Source organism: Convolutriloba macropyga, chromosome 4, assembly GCF_964194025.1.
Source record: "Convolutriloba macropyga chromosome 4, txConMacr16.3, whole genome shotgun sequence".
Classification (NCBI taxonomy): Eukaryota; Metazoa; Xenacoelomorpha; order Acoela; family Convolutidae; genus Convolutriloba; species Convolutriloba macropyga.
Genome location: NC_134471.1, coordinates 45116082 through 45131906, shown reverse-complemented (window position 1 = coordinate 45131906; position 15825 = coordinate 45116082). Strand labels below are relative to the sequence as shown.

General features: G+C 35.0%; 1 protein-coding gene across 1 annotated transcript in view; it reads left to right on the top strand.

The window, feature by feature from the left end:
* Nucleotides 1–15543, top strand: part of LOC142337704 (E3 ubiquitin-protein ligase RNF185-like) — a 464852-nt gene extending 449309 nt beyond the window's left edge. The window contains exons 2-5 of the mRNA XM_075387152.1: nt 604–862; nt 1144–1345; nt 11256–11445; nt 15080–15543. Coding sequence (XP_075243267.1) covers nt 684–862; nt 1144–1345; nt 11256–11445; nt 15080–15174 — 666 coding nt within the window. The 5' untranslated portion in view covers nt 604–683 and the 3' untranslated portion in view covers nt 15175–15543. The remainder of the gene's footprint in view (nt 1–603; nt 863–1143; nt 1346–11255; nt 11446–15079) is intronic.
* The last annotated feature ends 282 nt before the right edge of the window (nt 15544–15825 follow it).

The following is a 15825-nucleotide window of genomic DNA, read 5'->3' as shown; positions in this document are numbered from 1 at the left end:
ATGCACAGGTTGATGGGCGTTCTTACAGGGTCCTACACTGTATCATAGGGCTATTCCATCTCTAATTGAATCAAAGTTGAATGATTTCAACGTCAGTGATCAGCCAGTACGATGCTCCGTTTTCCTTTGCTAGATCTAGGGAGATGTCTCGTTTTCATCAATGAGATCATTGTTGTTCATTTGTCACGAGCTGTTGCTGTTTTTCTGATTTATTATAATAATAACAAAGGCTTTAGGAAAATCCAACCGGGTTAATCTCCCGGCAAAATGAGTTGTTCGGTCAGTTAACAAAGTTCGTTCTCAAAGTTAAGTTTCTTCAAGTCTCGACAATTTGTGCATCCATATAGCAGTCTCCAAGTGCACATATCATTTTCTCTATATTTCAACTCGGAGTACTTACTGTATAACCAGAGTAATTTCTGCTTATGTTGTTGATCCAGTAGTATGTCACGTCTGAATTTCTTGCAGGTGTTAGTCAAATAACATGCTCGAATTTTCTCAAGCTAAAGTTAAATTTTAACAACCAATCAATTTTTGCAGTCAAATTCAAATCCAATTGACAAATTCAAATCCTTGGACCTATGTGGGCTTGAATCTATTTCAAGGAAAAGATGTAATATAAAAGCAGAACCTCTTTTCACTTGCTTCCTGTCGCGTCAACTGGACATATTTACTATTGAGTTATGGAGCCTGGTACCTCATCGTCCTCGCGGTATCGAGGCTCCCCTAATGATGGCGAGGGTACAAGTAGCGCTGGAACCGAGCCAGCTTCAGGTGGAACCGGAGCAAGCAATTTTGACTGCAATATTTGCCTTGAGACTGCATCTAACGCAGTTGTCAGTATGTGTGGACATTTATTCTGGTCAGTATCTGAGCGTTGAGTAATTTTGCTCATAACGTCACAGCAGCAAAATGGTGTGATACATCTGTGTGATGTCTTAAATTTGATGCATCTGTCAATTGAAAAAGAAAAGAACAAGGTTCAAAAAGGTTCTTCAGGCCTATAACTTTCCTTAGAGTTAAATTTTTAGTGTTAATTTCAAATTTTCCTTAGATTTTCTACCGAGGTAGGAAAGTGCGATAGGAAAGCAGTGTTCCAAACGTTTGCAATGTAATTTTTGTTGCAATGTAATTTTTGTCCAGCTGGCCTTGTTTGCACCAATGGCTGGAAACAAGACCTACCCGTAAGCTGTGCCCAGTTTGTAAGGCAGGAATCAGTAAGGAGACTGTCGTCCCTCTATATGGCAGAGGAGCTCAGTCTGCAGATGGAAGTGCGCCACAAGATCCTCGAGAGAAAGTACCTCCAAGGCCTCAGGGTCATCGCGCCGAACCTGTTGACACTGGAGTTAGTGCAATAGTTCTCGATCATTTTTGTGAAGTATTTCTCGATCATAAACAAGTATTTGATAGTCATTTGATAATTATTGCTAATTAATAGCCGCCTCAGCTTCTCAGCCGGCTATTATAGCGCTCCTATTTTTTTAATAGCCGCACAGCGGTAGCTGGGGCTATTATTGGTCTTCTTTTGGTTTTTTACATTTCAAAGAATTTGAATTGTATTCGGGTGCTGTCTTTTAAAGATCTGTTCACATTTTTATGATTTTTGAAGTCAGATTGGAGTAGAGATTTTGTGCACGCCGAAACAGGAATTGGAGCCAAAAAGCGAGTGGTTTTGCGACGTGAAATGTTTTTGCTCTAGTTTTAAAGAGAAGTGAGAAAACAGAGTTTGAACAGAATTCCGCTCTCTCGCTATTGGGTCTTTGTTCATATGCGGCATTTTCTCTTTGATTTTTACTGTTTTTCTGATATTTTGATTCGAGATTTTTTTCTAAATGGTTTTCCCATTCCATTCATAGTTCATTCTAGGCCTGGTTTTTTGTCTGAACCAAATTTCCATTTTTTAGAAATGGTTTTTTCCCAATTCACGTTCTAGGTCTAGTTTTTTGTTTAGTCAGTGAAATTTCTTTGAATTTTCCGTCAGGGCTTGTCCGGCTATGTTTTTTACTTCGTGGGATAAAAATTTTCGCTTTACCTCATTTTGCCGCCTTTTCGACATCTTGCGTGAAATCTTTTTGACTTCTCTACCCTAGTTTCACTCTTCTCTCATTCTGCTAAAAGTGTTTTTTGACAGCTGTGGCTCAGAAAGCAATTCAAAATGAACAGTCAGTATAAAAAAACGAAATCAGAAATAGAAACGGGATAAACCTATAAAGCCCGATTTTAGATGCCCGTTACTCGAACTTTGTTCTTAGTTACCGTCTCTAATGCTTATTGGTATTGATACGAGCCCCTGTGTGGTCTCACTACGAAACAGGAGCATTTTCAGCTCCAAAATGACATCAAAATAGTTCGCACTTTAAAATTGTTTGTACAAAAATCTTTTCTTCACTAGTTTCTTTCTCATCTTGCAATCCCAACCTTGTTTATGGGCATCAACGGCGGCTATTTTCCGGCAATCTGCTGGGTATGTTTAGGTTTTTAAACAAAGTTTAGCAGCTGCATTGTTGAGCAAATCTCTCCTAATGAATTGACTGAGAGTTAACATTTTCGCCCGCATCGTATTTTGTGTTCAGTGATCAGTTGTCTGTTCGTTCGGCTGCTCAAAGTGATTCAGATTTGGGAAGGTTGTATATTAATAGCCGCAAAGCGATAGCTGGGGCTATTATTGGCCTTATCTTTGTTTTTAATTGCGCTCGAACAAAGCTTGAAGCAATTATTTACAATAGAAAGAATTTGAATTGTATTGGGGCGCTGTCTTAAGATCTGTTCACTTCATGATTTTTGAAGTATATGGGAAGTGACGAATTTGGTCACGCCGAAACGAAGTAGAGAGAAGAACCAAACGGTTTTGCGATGTGAAAATTTTTCACACTAAAAGTGGAATGTGAAAACTGTTGAATAAAAAAATTCTCGCTAGTGGTTTCTTGTACACATGCGGCAATATCACTGATTTTTACTTTTTCAATTGCTTTCAGTCGAAGTTTGTAGCAAATATATTAGTCCTGTGGTTCTTTTTATGCCATTTTTTACTTAAAAGATTTTCGTCTGAACTTTTAGACATAAGTAGGTATGGCCCGGAGGGTATTAATTGCTCATAGAGCCATTTGCCTTACTAGACCTTAAGTACGCAAGTATCCGAAACTGTGTTGGAGACATAAATGCACGGTGTGGAGGGCAGTTCTTTACCCGCTCCCCACACTTCACCCCCGCCCCTCCCCGCACATCAGCCTCCTTCGCCGCCGCCCGCATCCCGGCGCAGCGTTCCGCCCATAACCCAACGTGCTAACGTCATCAAGATTTTTTAACGACCATAAGACGTCAAACAATTCTTGCGTTTTATTCATTGGTTCATGCAATTTCGACTCAATTGCGTGCGTGACGTCATTTTTCGTTCTTAATGGAGGAGGTTTTTTTCTTTCGCGTGATTGTTTTTGTTGACTTACCTCACTCTCAAATTGACTTTTCTTACCTATAGGTCAATTCAGAGAGTGTCACTCTAATTGAAGTTTTTTAAGAGCAGCCAATAGAAGCAGCATTAAGTTATACAGATTCCTAATCAAAATATAACATCTCAGCATTTAATGAGATGAAAAAGTTTCTTCTTTTTTCTTTACTATCTTTTGAGACTGCAGATATACGAAGCTACCGCGTTTTTCTGGCAAAATGCTATCAATGTTAGCTAATAGAAGTTAATCCAATTTTCCGACATATCGGTTTTGCGAATGAATTTAGTGTGACTCCTCAAAATTGAAAGCACTGACTGAATCTAAATCCTCCTGGCTCTAAGTTCGAGTTAAAAATTAAGCACTGGTAAATGCAATTTGCTGCGTAAATCGAAATCCAACCAAAGTTTTGATTAATGCCTCAGCAGACTTAAACTGAATTGAGTAATGAGCTTTCAAGACTTACAAACACCATCGAGGACATGCGAAAACATTTAGAGCAAAAAAAAGTGAAATCGCACAAGAACAGAAACAATTAATCGACAATTAAGCTCAAACGATCTCAGAACAAAACCATGTTTTGTCGGATATTTACGGGACCAGAACAGTTCGCTATTGGACAAATTAATGGGTCACATTATTCAAAACTCGACTAATTTTTTTGAGCCGTCGGAACCAAAGTTTTTTTTCAAATTTATTAACAAACACTAACCATCTTATAATTTCAGACAGCATATACAACAATATACGGCTATCTGATATTTCTTATGATACTAGGATTCTTTCTTATGCCTCTGCAACAATTATTGATTTGGGACAAACGGTCGAACAGTATTCGTCAGGAGCAAAAGTTCAATCACTCATTTTTCATGCCGGTCATAATAGTATTGATAAAGCTGTTTCGGGGGTCGCCGCACTATCTCAGTTATGCGAAACTGTTACAAAAGCAATTAAAAAGTTGAAACCTCACCGAGTTCCACTTTTTGAAATTCTACAAGTTAATAATGGCGTGAATCGAATGGTATTGAAATTGAGTTCATTAAGCAACTGGGAAATATTGCTTTGGAGTCAAAATGGAACATTAAAATGGACAAAAGTAGAGGTTTTGAAATGCAACATAACAACTTTTGAAATATCTAATGACGGTGTTCACTTAAATCTGGCTGGGTACAAAAAATTGTCAAGAGTATTCGGAACTATTATCAACAGCATATTGCTCTATCACAACGCAAAATTTCACTGCGACTAATTCAGCGTTTTTAATCAATCCTTTGGTTGTTTGACTTAATGTTTTTTGTCACCAAAAAATGAGCATTACCAAACTTGGTTTTTACTTAGAACTTCAAATAAAAATTTTTATATTTTCAGGCATGTCACACAACCAAAATCTTGATCATTATAATGTGAAAATTAGGTTCCGCTTGTTTCGTATTTTGAATGTTTGCTTTTTTGAGTCCTTATCGATATAAATATCTGGTCTATCGGTTAACAAAATCCTTATTAATGCTTCGTATTGTCCAAATAAAAACTTGGGTAACTATCTCATTGACGAATTAACATCAGCAACTTCCTAAGCGTACTCAATCACTGACGAAGTTTTGCTTTTTGGAGATTATAATTTCAATTATTTTAACAAACGAGAATCAACTTTGTATGAATTTACGTGTAATTCTGGACTTACTTTATCAAACACAGAAAAACTAACACGAGCCACCAGCCAAGGCGTAACGCTAATGATCATGGGTTTTCCACCAAAAACCAAATTCAAGAGGTTCAGATTTTTCCCCATCAGTTGAAACGGATCTCTGGATTGTTTTTTACACTACCAAATTTCTTGTTGAACCTAGAAATAGGAAGCAAAGTTTTATCAATAGAAACAAAAGAAAGTTCGATGGAAATAAATTTAGTCTTGATCTTTCAAATCAGGACTGGATTTACTTATATCAATGTGAAGATGGAAATGGCATATACAATGTTTTATTAAACGTTTTCAGTACTACTCCAGAGTTGCACGCCCCACTTCCAACCAGAAAGAAAAATCTTTTCAACCAGAAAGAAAAATTGCTGAAAAACATTGGCTAACAAAAGAGCTGAACGAAATCACGGAAAAACGAGACTTTTTAATATCTGGAAAAAGAGCCCATCGGAGCAAGCGCATACCAATTTCAAATATCAGAGAAATTTGGTTAATAGGCGTTTGAAGACAGCCCAAAACAAGTTTTAAAAACAATTTTTCATTGAATTACCAACAAGTAAAGAACATGTTTCAAGAGAAAAATTGGCGAAGAAAGGGATTGTCTTATTATAGACAAATAAGTCGATGGTGAAAGAGAAGTAGAAAATGAACTTGATATTGCAAACTGTTTCAAAAGAATTTTTCAAAAATAAGGCTTATACAATGATCAAAATGTGAGCTCTCCAAATATTTCTCGCATAGAAGTTAGGGAATAGTTTTGCTTCAGAACAGTCAAGCTAAAGGAACTCTATGATGCCATGGATTCACTCGACAACAAAAGGTCTCCGGGTCCAGGCATTTTTAATCCTTGGGCAATCAAGGCAGCAAAGTTTACAATCGCAACCGATTTGCAGTTTGTTTTTAACACATGCATTAGTCAAAATTTTTTCTCAGAAAATTTGAAACTTGCTTTCATTAGCCCGGTCTAGAAAAAAAGGGATGTAAAAATTTGTGAAAACTATAGGCCTATCTCAGTTACTCCAACTCTTTGAGCTCATACTTCTGAATCACATTGACAAATTTCGACACAAAGAAAAAATTTTGAACTGTACAGTTTGGATTTCAAAAACATAAGTCTTCACAGATGCTGTTTTACACTTGATCCAAGCATTAAAAGAAGACTATGATAACATAAAAATTGAGGTTGCTGTTTTTATTGAAAAACTGTACGCTTCAAAAAGATTGAAGCGTACAGTTTTTCAGAAAGTGCAGTTGTTTTATTTGCTTCATTTCTTAAAAACAGACAGCAGTGTGTTAAGGTAAATGATGCTTACTCACAGTGGCGTAACGCTAATCGATGATTCGTTTTCCACCACAAACAATTCAAGAGGTTCAGATTTTTCCCCATCAGTTGAAACGGATCTCTTGATTGTTTTTTACACTACCAAGTTTCTTGTTGAACCTAGAAATAGGAAGCAAAGTTTATCATTAGAAAAAGAAAGTTCGATGCAAATAAATTTAGTCTTGATCTTTCAAATCCGGACTGGATTTAATTATATCAATGTGAAGATGGAAATGGCTTGTACAATGTTTTCATAAACGTTTTCAGTACTACAGAGTTGCACGCCCCACTTATAAAAAGTTTTCAACCAGAAAAAAATTGCTGAAAAACCTTGGCTAACAAAAAAGTTGAAAGAAATCACGGAAAAACAAAGACTCTTTTCTATCTGGAAAAAAAGCCCATCGGAGCAAGCTTATACCAGTTTTAAATATCAGAGAAATTTGGTTAATAGGCGTTTGAAAACAGCCCAAACCAAGTTTTGAAAACAATTTTTCAATGAATTACCAACAAGTAAAGAACATGGAGCTTCATCAAGAGAAAAATTGGCGAAGAAAGGGATTGTCTTATTATAGACAAATAAGTCGATGGTGAAAGAGAAGTAGAAAATGAACTTGATATTGCAAACTGTTTCAAAAGAATTTTTCAAAAATAAGGCTTACACAATGAACAAAATGTGAGCTGTCCAAATATTTCTCGCATAGAAGTTAGGGAATAGCTTTGCTTCAGAACAGTCACACTAAAGGAACTCTATGATGCCATGGATTCACTCGACTACAAAAAGTCTCCGGGTCCAGGCATTTTTAATCCTTGGGCAATCAAGGCAGCAAAGTTTACAATCGCAACCGATTTGCAGTTTGTTTTTAACACATGCATTAGTCAAAATTTTTTCTCAGAAAATTTGAAACTTGCTTTCATTAGCCCGGTCTAGAAAAAAAGGGATGTAAAAGTTTGTGAAAACTATAGGCCTATCTCAGTTACTCCATTTCTTTGAGCTCATACTTCTCAATCATGTTAACAAATTTCTACAAAGAAAAAATTTTGAACGGTACATTTTGGATTTCAAAAACATAAGTCTTCACAGATGCTGTTTTACACTTGATCCAAGCATTAAAAGAAGACTATGATAACATAAAAATTGAAGTTGCTGCTTTTATTGATCTAGCTGAAGCATTTAATTCAATATCGCACGAAATTTTTCTAAAAGATTGAAGCGTACGGTTTTTCAGAAAGTTCAGTTGTTTTATTTGCTTCATTTTTTAAAACCAGACAGCAGTGTGTTAAGATAAATGATGCTTACTCACAATGGTTGGAAACAAATCATGGTGTTCCACAGGGAACGGTTTTAGGGCCAGTAATCTCTACCTTAATGATTTTCGAGAAAAGGTACAAGGAAAATTCGCATAATTCTATTTGCTGATGACACAAGTTTCCATTTTAGCAGAAACAAGATTGCTGAACTGGAAAAATGTGTTTCTGAAATACTGGAAAAAACATAATTATCTAAAGCAAAACAAATTATCCATGAATACCGGTAAATCTGAACTTCTTTGCGTCTCGAAAGAAATTAAAAATTTTGATTCAACAGTTTTTTTGGGGACAAGAAATTAAGCACAAAATCGCTGCAGATACTTGGGTATAATGATTGATTCTAAATTAAACTTTCATGTACAACTCAACAAAGTCCTATCAAATATGGCCTCAGCGATTAGGTCCATACACCTTATACGTTATCAGTTACCTCTGAAAGCACGATTGATGCTCTTCAAATCCCGAGTCCTTTTTCATTTAACTTTCAGTGCTCTATTTTTTCAGAACTTGAATTTCTCTGCAATGCAGTGAATTAATCGACAAATCAATTGGGGAATTAAAGTTTGCTGTATGAGAAAAACTTTTGAGAGATCTAGAGATCTTTTGTAAAATCTGAATTCTGCCTGCAGAATTTTTAATAAGCCAGATGAATGTTTCAAAACTTAGGAATGATATTTCATTACTGAAATCAGAACGGCACTGAGAGTTTTTTCTAAGTGGTAATGTCTTAGTAAGAAAAAACAAGAACTGAACATCTAATTCTGCTAAGTTCTAGCAGTCGATCATTACAAAAAAAATTATCCAAAAATGGAATAAACTTCCGCGTGAAGTCGAATTATCAGATCACGCTCACAGTTTAAACGCATGTTAAAACAGAATCTGCTTTTCAAAGCAATTCAAACTTGTACCGTTGGAAAGGAACGTTGGTGGCTTCAGAAGTTATTTTTACATTTAAAAAAACGGAACCACTAATTTTGATTTTTTTTTAACATTGTACTAATTTTGTATATACCATTTGAAACTTGTAATATTTAACCCCTGGGTTATATTTTCAATTTACTTGTTTAAAAAAATGAATAAAGGAAATGAAGATAAACATCATATCAAAAAGCAGCATTTTTAAGATTTTAGTCAGATATAAAACACCTGAACCCAAGGGATAAATTGATGTGAGTTAAGTTAACTTACCCGTTTCATCAAAGATTTGCTTGTTGATTTGTAAGACAAATTTACACTTACAGCCAAGAGTCGAGAATGCAAAGAATTCAGCGCGTCATTGTGTTTGCATAGCTTTCTTTGCCTGGATGACAGAGGGTGCGAAGAAGACAAAAAAGATCATTGTGTATATCTCACAAGTATGTCGGGAGAGGTTGTGGACACTTCAGCGGATTGTTTTCTCATAAGTTTAACTTGTTTGAAAGGAATACAAATTGAAATTTCTAATTAGGTCATTTGAATGATTGAACACTTTTACTAATGGGTTCTGAACGAGATTTCCCGCCTGAATCACTCTGCACAGATACCGAAAAATATAGAGTTAAATCAACAACAAGGCTCTGAGGACACATAGAAAGCGAAATTCATTTACTAGTTTCTTCACTGTATTCACAAAAAAAAAGAATTTATGAGTATCAAGATATAATTTGCAACAAAGCATCACTCACTAACTTGAGAGCAATGCAAATTGAAGTATCGTTACTTCTTTCGGTAACAAAGGCTCCGTCTTAAAACTGAAAGGATAAAAATTGAATCTAATTACACTAATGCAACGGTTTCGATTGGTTAATATTCTGCAAAAAAATTCCGATTTTTGGCCTTTATGAACTCTACACGGAATACAAAGTTGGTAAAAAATGATTTAGTTCTATGCCATGCTTCATATTTTTCCATTTTAATCACTGTAGCTCTCCAGTTCCTTTTTTGACTTTCAAGTTGGATTACCTGTATCCATAAGCCTCATTTTTATTGGATAAATATTCAAGTCAGACCGTATGTTTTGCGTTCCTTTTATATCTGACAATAATCTTTTCATTGGTCTTCAAATAAGCGCAATGAATGAGTTAAAACATTCCTGGCGTCAAGCGGAAGCAAGCCCAAGGCTTTTTGGGACCTTTCTTTGCAGAATTAGTCCACGCATTGAAGTTTCTACCCGTACCTAACTCAAAAGCAAATTCAGTACTGAATCAGAGTAAAATTCAGAAATTATCAGTACTGATTCAGACTCTGATTCAGGTCACATTTCGCTCTGAATTCCTCTGATTCAGAGTCTGATACAGACTCTGATTCAGACTCTGATTTTTGTCTGAATCAGACTCTGATCTTCTCTGAAATAGGGAAAATTCATAACTATGTTCATGAGCCAAGCTAGGTTTTACCATTGCTTATGCTCTCAGGTCCTTAAAATATACAAATTCATACAATACCTGTAGAAATTGAAGAAAATTATAAAATAGGTTGTCGGAAATCTCAAGTCAAGTTAAAGACTGACTTTTTGAGATTTTCCAGTATGTTCTGTGTGGTTTAAACCCTCCTCCTTTTTCATTCCGGGCTGGGGACCGGCAGTGGCGGAGTTACTGAAATAAACTCTAGGACAACTGGTATAGCATGGTAAAAAAACCAAGCTTGAACAATTTTCCAAAACAAAATGAACAAAATAATGACAAATTTTTTTCAAATAGGCACATTCTGACCAAACCTTTTACTGATTCACAGTTCACATAGTCCATACAACTGGTTTTTAAACCATAAATCCCGGAAAATTGCATTATTTCACAATAACAATAAGACCTAACTTTAAAACGGATTATAGAGAAAATTGCAACTTCTTTAAATAAAGACAACTTTTTTTCAAATAAACATATTCTGGCCATTTCTCTTGCAGATTCAGAGTTCAAATGGTCCATTCAGTTGATTCTATGCCAAAAATCCCGGAAAATTGAATTATTTAACAATACCAATAAGACCTAATTTTACTAATTTTACCTGTTCATTGGGTGAGACGAAACATAAGTCTATTAAGGATCCACCCTTTCATTGAGTGTCAAAACGATCAGCAAAACTTCGCTGCAATTAGGCAAAAAAGTTTTTCCAGGCATAGTTATTCTTTTCTGATCACAGTGAACATTTCGGGTAATTGTTAGTGATCCTCGTATTGCAAATAATGAGACAGCTTGAGATATACTTGTTGAATACTCGGTTATCTACAAGTGCGGATACTCGATCCCGTATTTCGCGCACTGCCCTTTTTCAACTTGTTTCTGCAAAAAAATTAATTTTAATTTAAGAATATCTTTCTGGCAATAACTATGAGTATTAGGAACTGACTATATCACTGACTTCTGCAGTGCAACATTTTGTCAAATTCAAATTTATTTATTTCATAGACCAACTTAAAAAACCCATAAAGTAAAAGTTGGGAGTAAGCAACGGTATTATAATTGTGCTTTGAGCACCTTAAATATTTTTTGAAATGTTTGCTTGTGTATAGAACTACTCGCCATTTGGAGGCTTTGGTGGTGATGGGGGAGGTGGCTTCCATATGTCATTTGGCATCGGAGCTTTCCCATTCGGCTTCTTCATGTCCAATTTTAACCTCAATGGGGCTGGAGGAGGGGCTCCTAATACTACTAATGGAGTCAACGGAGGAGGGGGAGCAACTGGACCAAATCAAGCTCCACGTTAGTATAACTGTTCCGACCCCACTTGTGGGGGGAGGAACTATATATTCAAATGGGTTTTTTGTTCAGACAATTTTGGCCGATCGATATATTCATCGCAGAGAAATGTGAGTGGTATCATTAAAAAGCACGTCCAGCGAAGAATTCGAAACTAAAGATTTTTTTGAATTTTGTTTTTTTTTTTCGAGGAGTTATCGAGGATTGAAGTTTTGTGTGAACACGTGATATTTTGTTTACTTTTAGTGTAATTTTTCTTCAAATTAAGTTCTTTTTTATAAAAAATATTAATTCAAAATTACATTTCAGCCACAAACTGAATCAATTATGAGTTCCTAATAGACGAAAGACGATAAAAAGACAAGTTCTGGTCTCATAGGGAATTTTACTATCACAAAAAGTTCGACTTCTATTTGAGAGCTCTTTTTTAGAAAACTGATTTTTCATATTTTCATATTTTTTTTGTTTTCTTGAGTTCCTAATAGACGAAAGACGATAAAAAAGACTAGTTCTGGTCTCATAGGGAATTTTACTCACAAAAAATTCGACTTCTATTTAAGAGCTCTTTTTTTAGAAAACTGATTTTTCATATTTTCATATTTGTTTTCTTGAGTCCCCTAGAGATTAGTCCTTTTTCATATCGAGATTCCGTTATTTACAAACCTGATTGACAGTCTAATGAATCCCAATGAACAAAATATTTCGTTTTCAAGGAATCGCTTTTTTTTGTTTTCGACTCTGACATAGACTACTGTCATAGTCATTGACTAAATTTGCTATAGGTTTTGTGATGAGCATTATGAGAAACTATCTAGAGGTTTGAGTGGACAGCTAATAGCTGTTGACTTTATAAATGGTTTTCCGAGAAATTTTTTATTTTTAACCGATCAAAAACTTATTTTCGTGAACTCTAAGTCAGTCTCAGTAATGACAGGACCCTCTTCCTTTCTACTGCAACCAAGAATAATCTGGTTAGCGGTTTTATCTTCTCACTATTTTTTATATGGCTTCAATTCCTCAAGATTTTAAAATTTTTTAAAAAAAATTTTTGGATATTTTCGTATTATTGGTCCCTCTTGAAATCTTATGACATTATCCTGATATTGATATCTCGCATTTGCTTAGAGAAAGCGTTCAATGAATCATGGATAAATTTTTCAGAGAAAAACTTATTGTTTAAATTGCTTCGACACTTTCTTCTCGCACTTCTTTCACAGAATTTTTGGTTTTTGCTTGTATTTGTTGTTTGCAAAGTCATAAGACTTCTCGTGATGTCCCATTGATTACCTATGCATGATAAATATCCTTGTCCTCCAATTGAGGCATGACTTAGAGTAATTATTGACTTCTGTTGAAAGCTTTTGAACTTAATGGCTGTTAAGACTTTAAAAAATGACTTTTCGAGAAGTTTTAACATTAATCGATACGGAACTTGTTTTTGCGAACTGTAAGTCAGTTTCAGTAATGACGGGACTCTTTATTTTCTAAATCCAAAGTTAACCTAGTAAGCGGTTTTTTCTTCTAACTATTGGTTTTATGACTTCGATCCAACAGTTTTCATATTGGAAATTTTCGTAATTATGGTTCCTTTTGGAATCTTAACACATTATCTTAATATTGATATTCGCATTGACCTAGAGAAGAGGTTCATTAAATCATACATACAGTTTTCAGAGAAAAGCTTATGTTTTAAATGGCTTCGACACTTTCTTCTCGCACTTTTCTACATTTTTTTTGGATTTTGCCTGTATTTAATGTTGTTTTCCTAGTCATTGACTGATTGTAAGGTCTTTTTGATGACTTATGACTGACAGACATCCTTGCCGTCTCCTCGACTAATAATTCAGCGTTTTTATTAGCTTCCGTTGACAGCTAATGAATTTAATAGCGTTAATACTATGCTTTTCTCAAAATTTTCGTGGTTTTAATGTATTTGTTCTTGTTTGTTGATTTATTGGAGTCACAAAGTTAAAAAGAAGAATCCATATTCGAAAAGTAGAACATTTTTTAATTTTTTTTATTGGCTTCGACTTTTCTCGCTCTATTTTTTTTGAGTTTGCTGTTTTTGCCTGTTTCTTTCACTCTTAATGTAGCCGTAAAATGCTGACCGGTCTCATAAGCTTGTAATTTAGGATTGAATGAATGATTTTACCCGAAGCAGTGAGTTTACAGCGAATAGTCTTAAAGTTTATGACATTACACATTTTTAAAATTTTCAAGGATTTTTCAATTTTTTCGGTTTTTGATGTTCTTTTTGTCAACTTGTAACTCATTTTCATCATTGAGAGGTCCCATACATTTCCTTGTATTTTAAAAATTAACATGTTTACTGATATTATGACGTAACTTTTGTTTTGTTTGTAGGACAATGTGCATTATCATAAAAAGTTATGTGAGTGGTGTTTTTGTATTTCTCTTTCTCTTGCTTTAGCACAATCGCGTAATAACAGATCCCAATGATTTTCAAATGTGGCCCAATTGAACTTATTTATTCATTCAGAATAATTTTAGCTAAAATATTGTAAATTGAAATAAAAATCCTAACATTCAAATAATAGCTAATGATTTTAATGGCTTCACTAATTTGTGTTTTCGCAATGTTTGTAATTTGTTGTTCGTAATTTGAGGTTTTCTGCATCTTTAGTCCGCTCTTATGGCCTAGTCTAAGCAATGGCAGGTCCTACTGGTTTCGTTTTGACTTTAGTAAATTTATCAGGAATTATTTCGTTAAAAGCTAATGATTTTAAGACTTTTGAAATTATTTGGTTTAAAAAAGTTTGATTGATTTTTGAATTTCCTCGTTATTTCTTCTTTTCGTCATCTTGTTACCTAGTCTTATTAAGGAACAATCCCATCTGCTGTGTAGTTAAGAGAGAGAAAATTTGTGTAGTTAGGGTTTTGTCTGATTGTAATTAGACGTTGTTACTAGGTGCTTTTAAATTTTGGATATGATTTTTTGCCATGAAATTTTAGCTTTTGTTGTTTTTTTTTTCTCGTAATGTTTTTAATGGCAGATCTTGTAATGAGGCATGGCATTATTTAATTCAATTATTAGTTGGTTGTGTAACGATTTTTTTAAACTCAACCATCTATTTTTGATTATCTTTTTGTCAAAAATGTAAGTCAAAAGACAGTTAAGTCAAAAATGTGGATGAGCGCGGGGCGGAACATCATGTGCAAACGCACATTAATGAGCCTCCTTGTAAATCAAATCGACACAACTTTAAAGTTATCTTCGTTTTCTTTAAACGTGATTGTCTTTGAGCGCAATTTAAGAGATGTTAACCCACAACGGGGTGGTCCAGTTGTCATGAACGCATGCACAAGAGACGGAAAACATTTCAGCTTGAGAATTCGTCGATGCTGATGACAACTCGCACGGTTATTGAAAGCCGCTTTAACTTTTTAAGCAGTTGCAGCAAAATCGATCCTGTGCAGTTGTTAGAAATTACCGAAAGCAAAGTTTTCATTGGAAGCCAATAGTTTGATGGGCCGCGAGATATTTGTACTTATAGTATAATAAATGCCTGGTTTTGCTTGACTTGGCCTTGTTTTAATCCATGAACTCCATACTTCAGAACATCATAGGAAAGAAAAATAACTCTAACTCTTGTCGAAATAAATTGGATTGTTTTAGCGAGTGGAACTCCGCAGCATGAAGAAGAGCAGTTTCTAGCAAAGATATTTCTCTGGGTAGCCCTCATGTTTGGTCTCTGGCTTCTCATATCTTAAAGTTGCACCCATTTTACAATATGCCCCCGGGACTCAATTTACGCTTTACCCGCTCAGTCAGACATTCGTAGATTGACATAGATTCTCCAGCTGTTGAACATCATTAGTACCCTTATCGTCTACAATTTTTTGGCCTTTTTCATATTCCTAATCACACTAGCACAATGTATTCCCTTGCAGCCGCGCATCATAAACGGCACCTCCAAACGACCAAGTGTAGTCAGAGTTTTTGACAAATATAGTCTTATCTTATGATGCTTAAGAAGGACTATGGGTCAATGTATATGTATGAATCTGAATATACTCCGAATTCCCTAAATTGTTATGCTTTTAAAGTTTAGAAGTTTAGTTTATTGTTCAATTCTAAAAGTTTTTAATAGCCGCGAAGCCATAGCTTAGTCTATTATTGGCCTTCTCATGTTTTTTTTTTAAAATTCAGTTTGAATTGTTTTGGGGCGCTGTCTTTTTTACGACTCGAAGAGGTAGACTTTTTTTTACCGGAAGTACTATTCGTTTGACCTAAAAGCTAAAGAGAAAAACTGACGTGTGAACTAAGTTTTTCTCAGCGAGAGAAGTTCTTTGATCATGCGCTTCTATCAGTGAATGGCTTTTCGACTTTGAAAAGTGTTTTTTTTTACAGAATGCCGCATA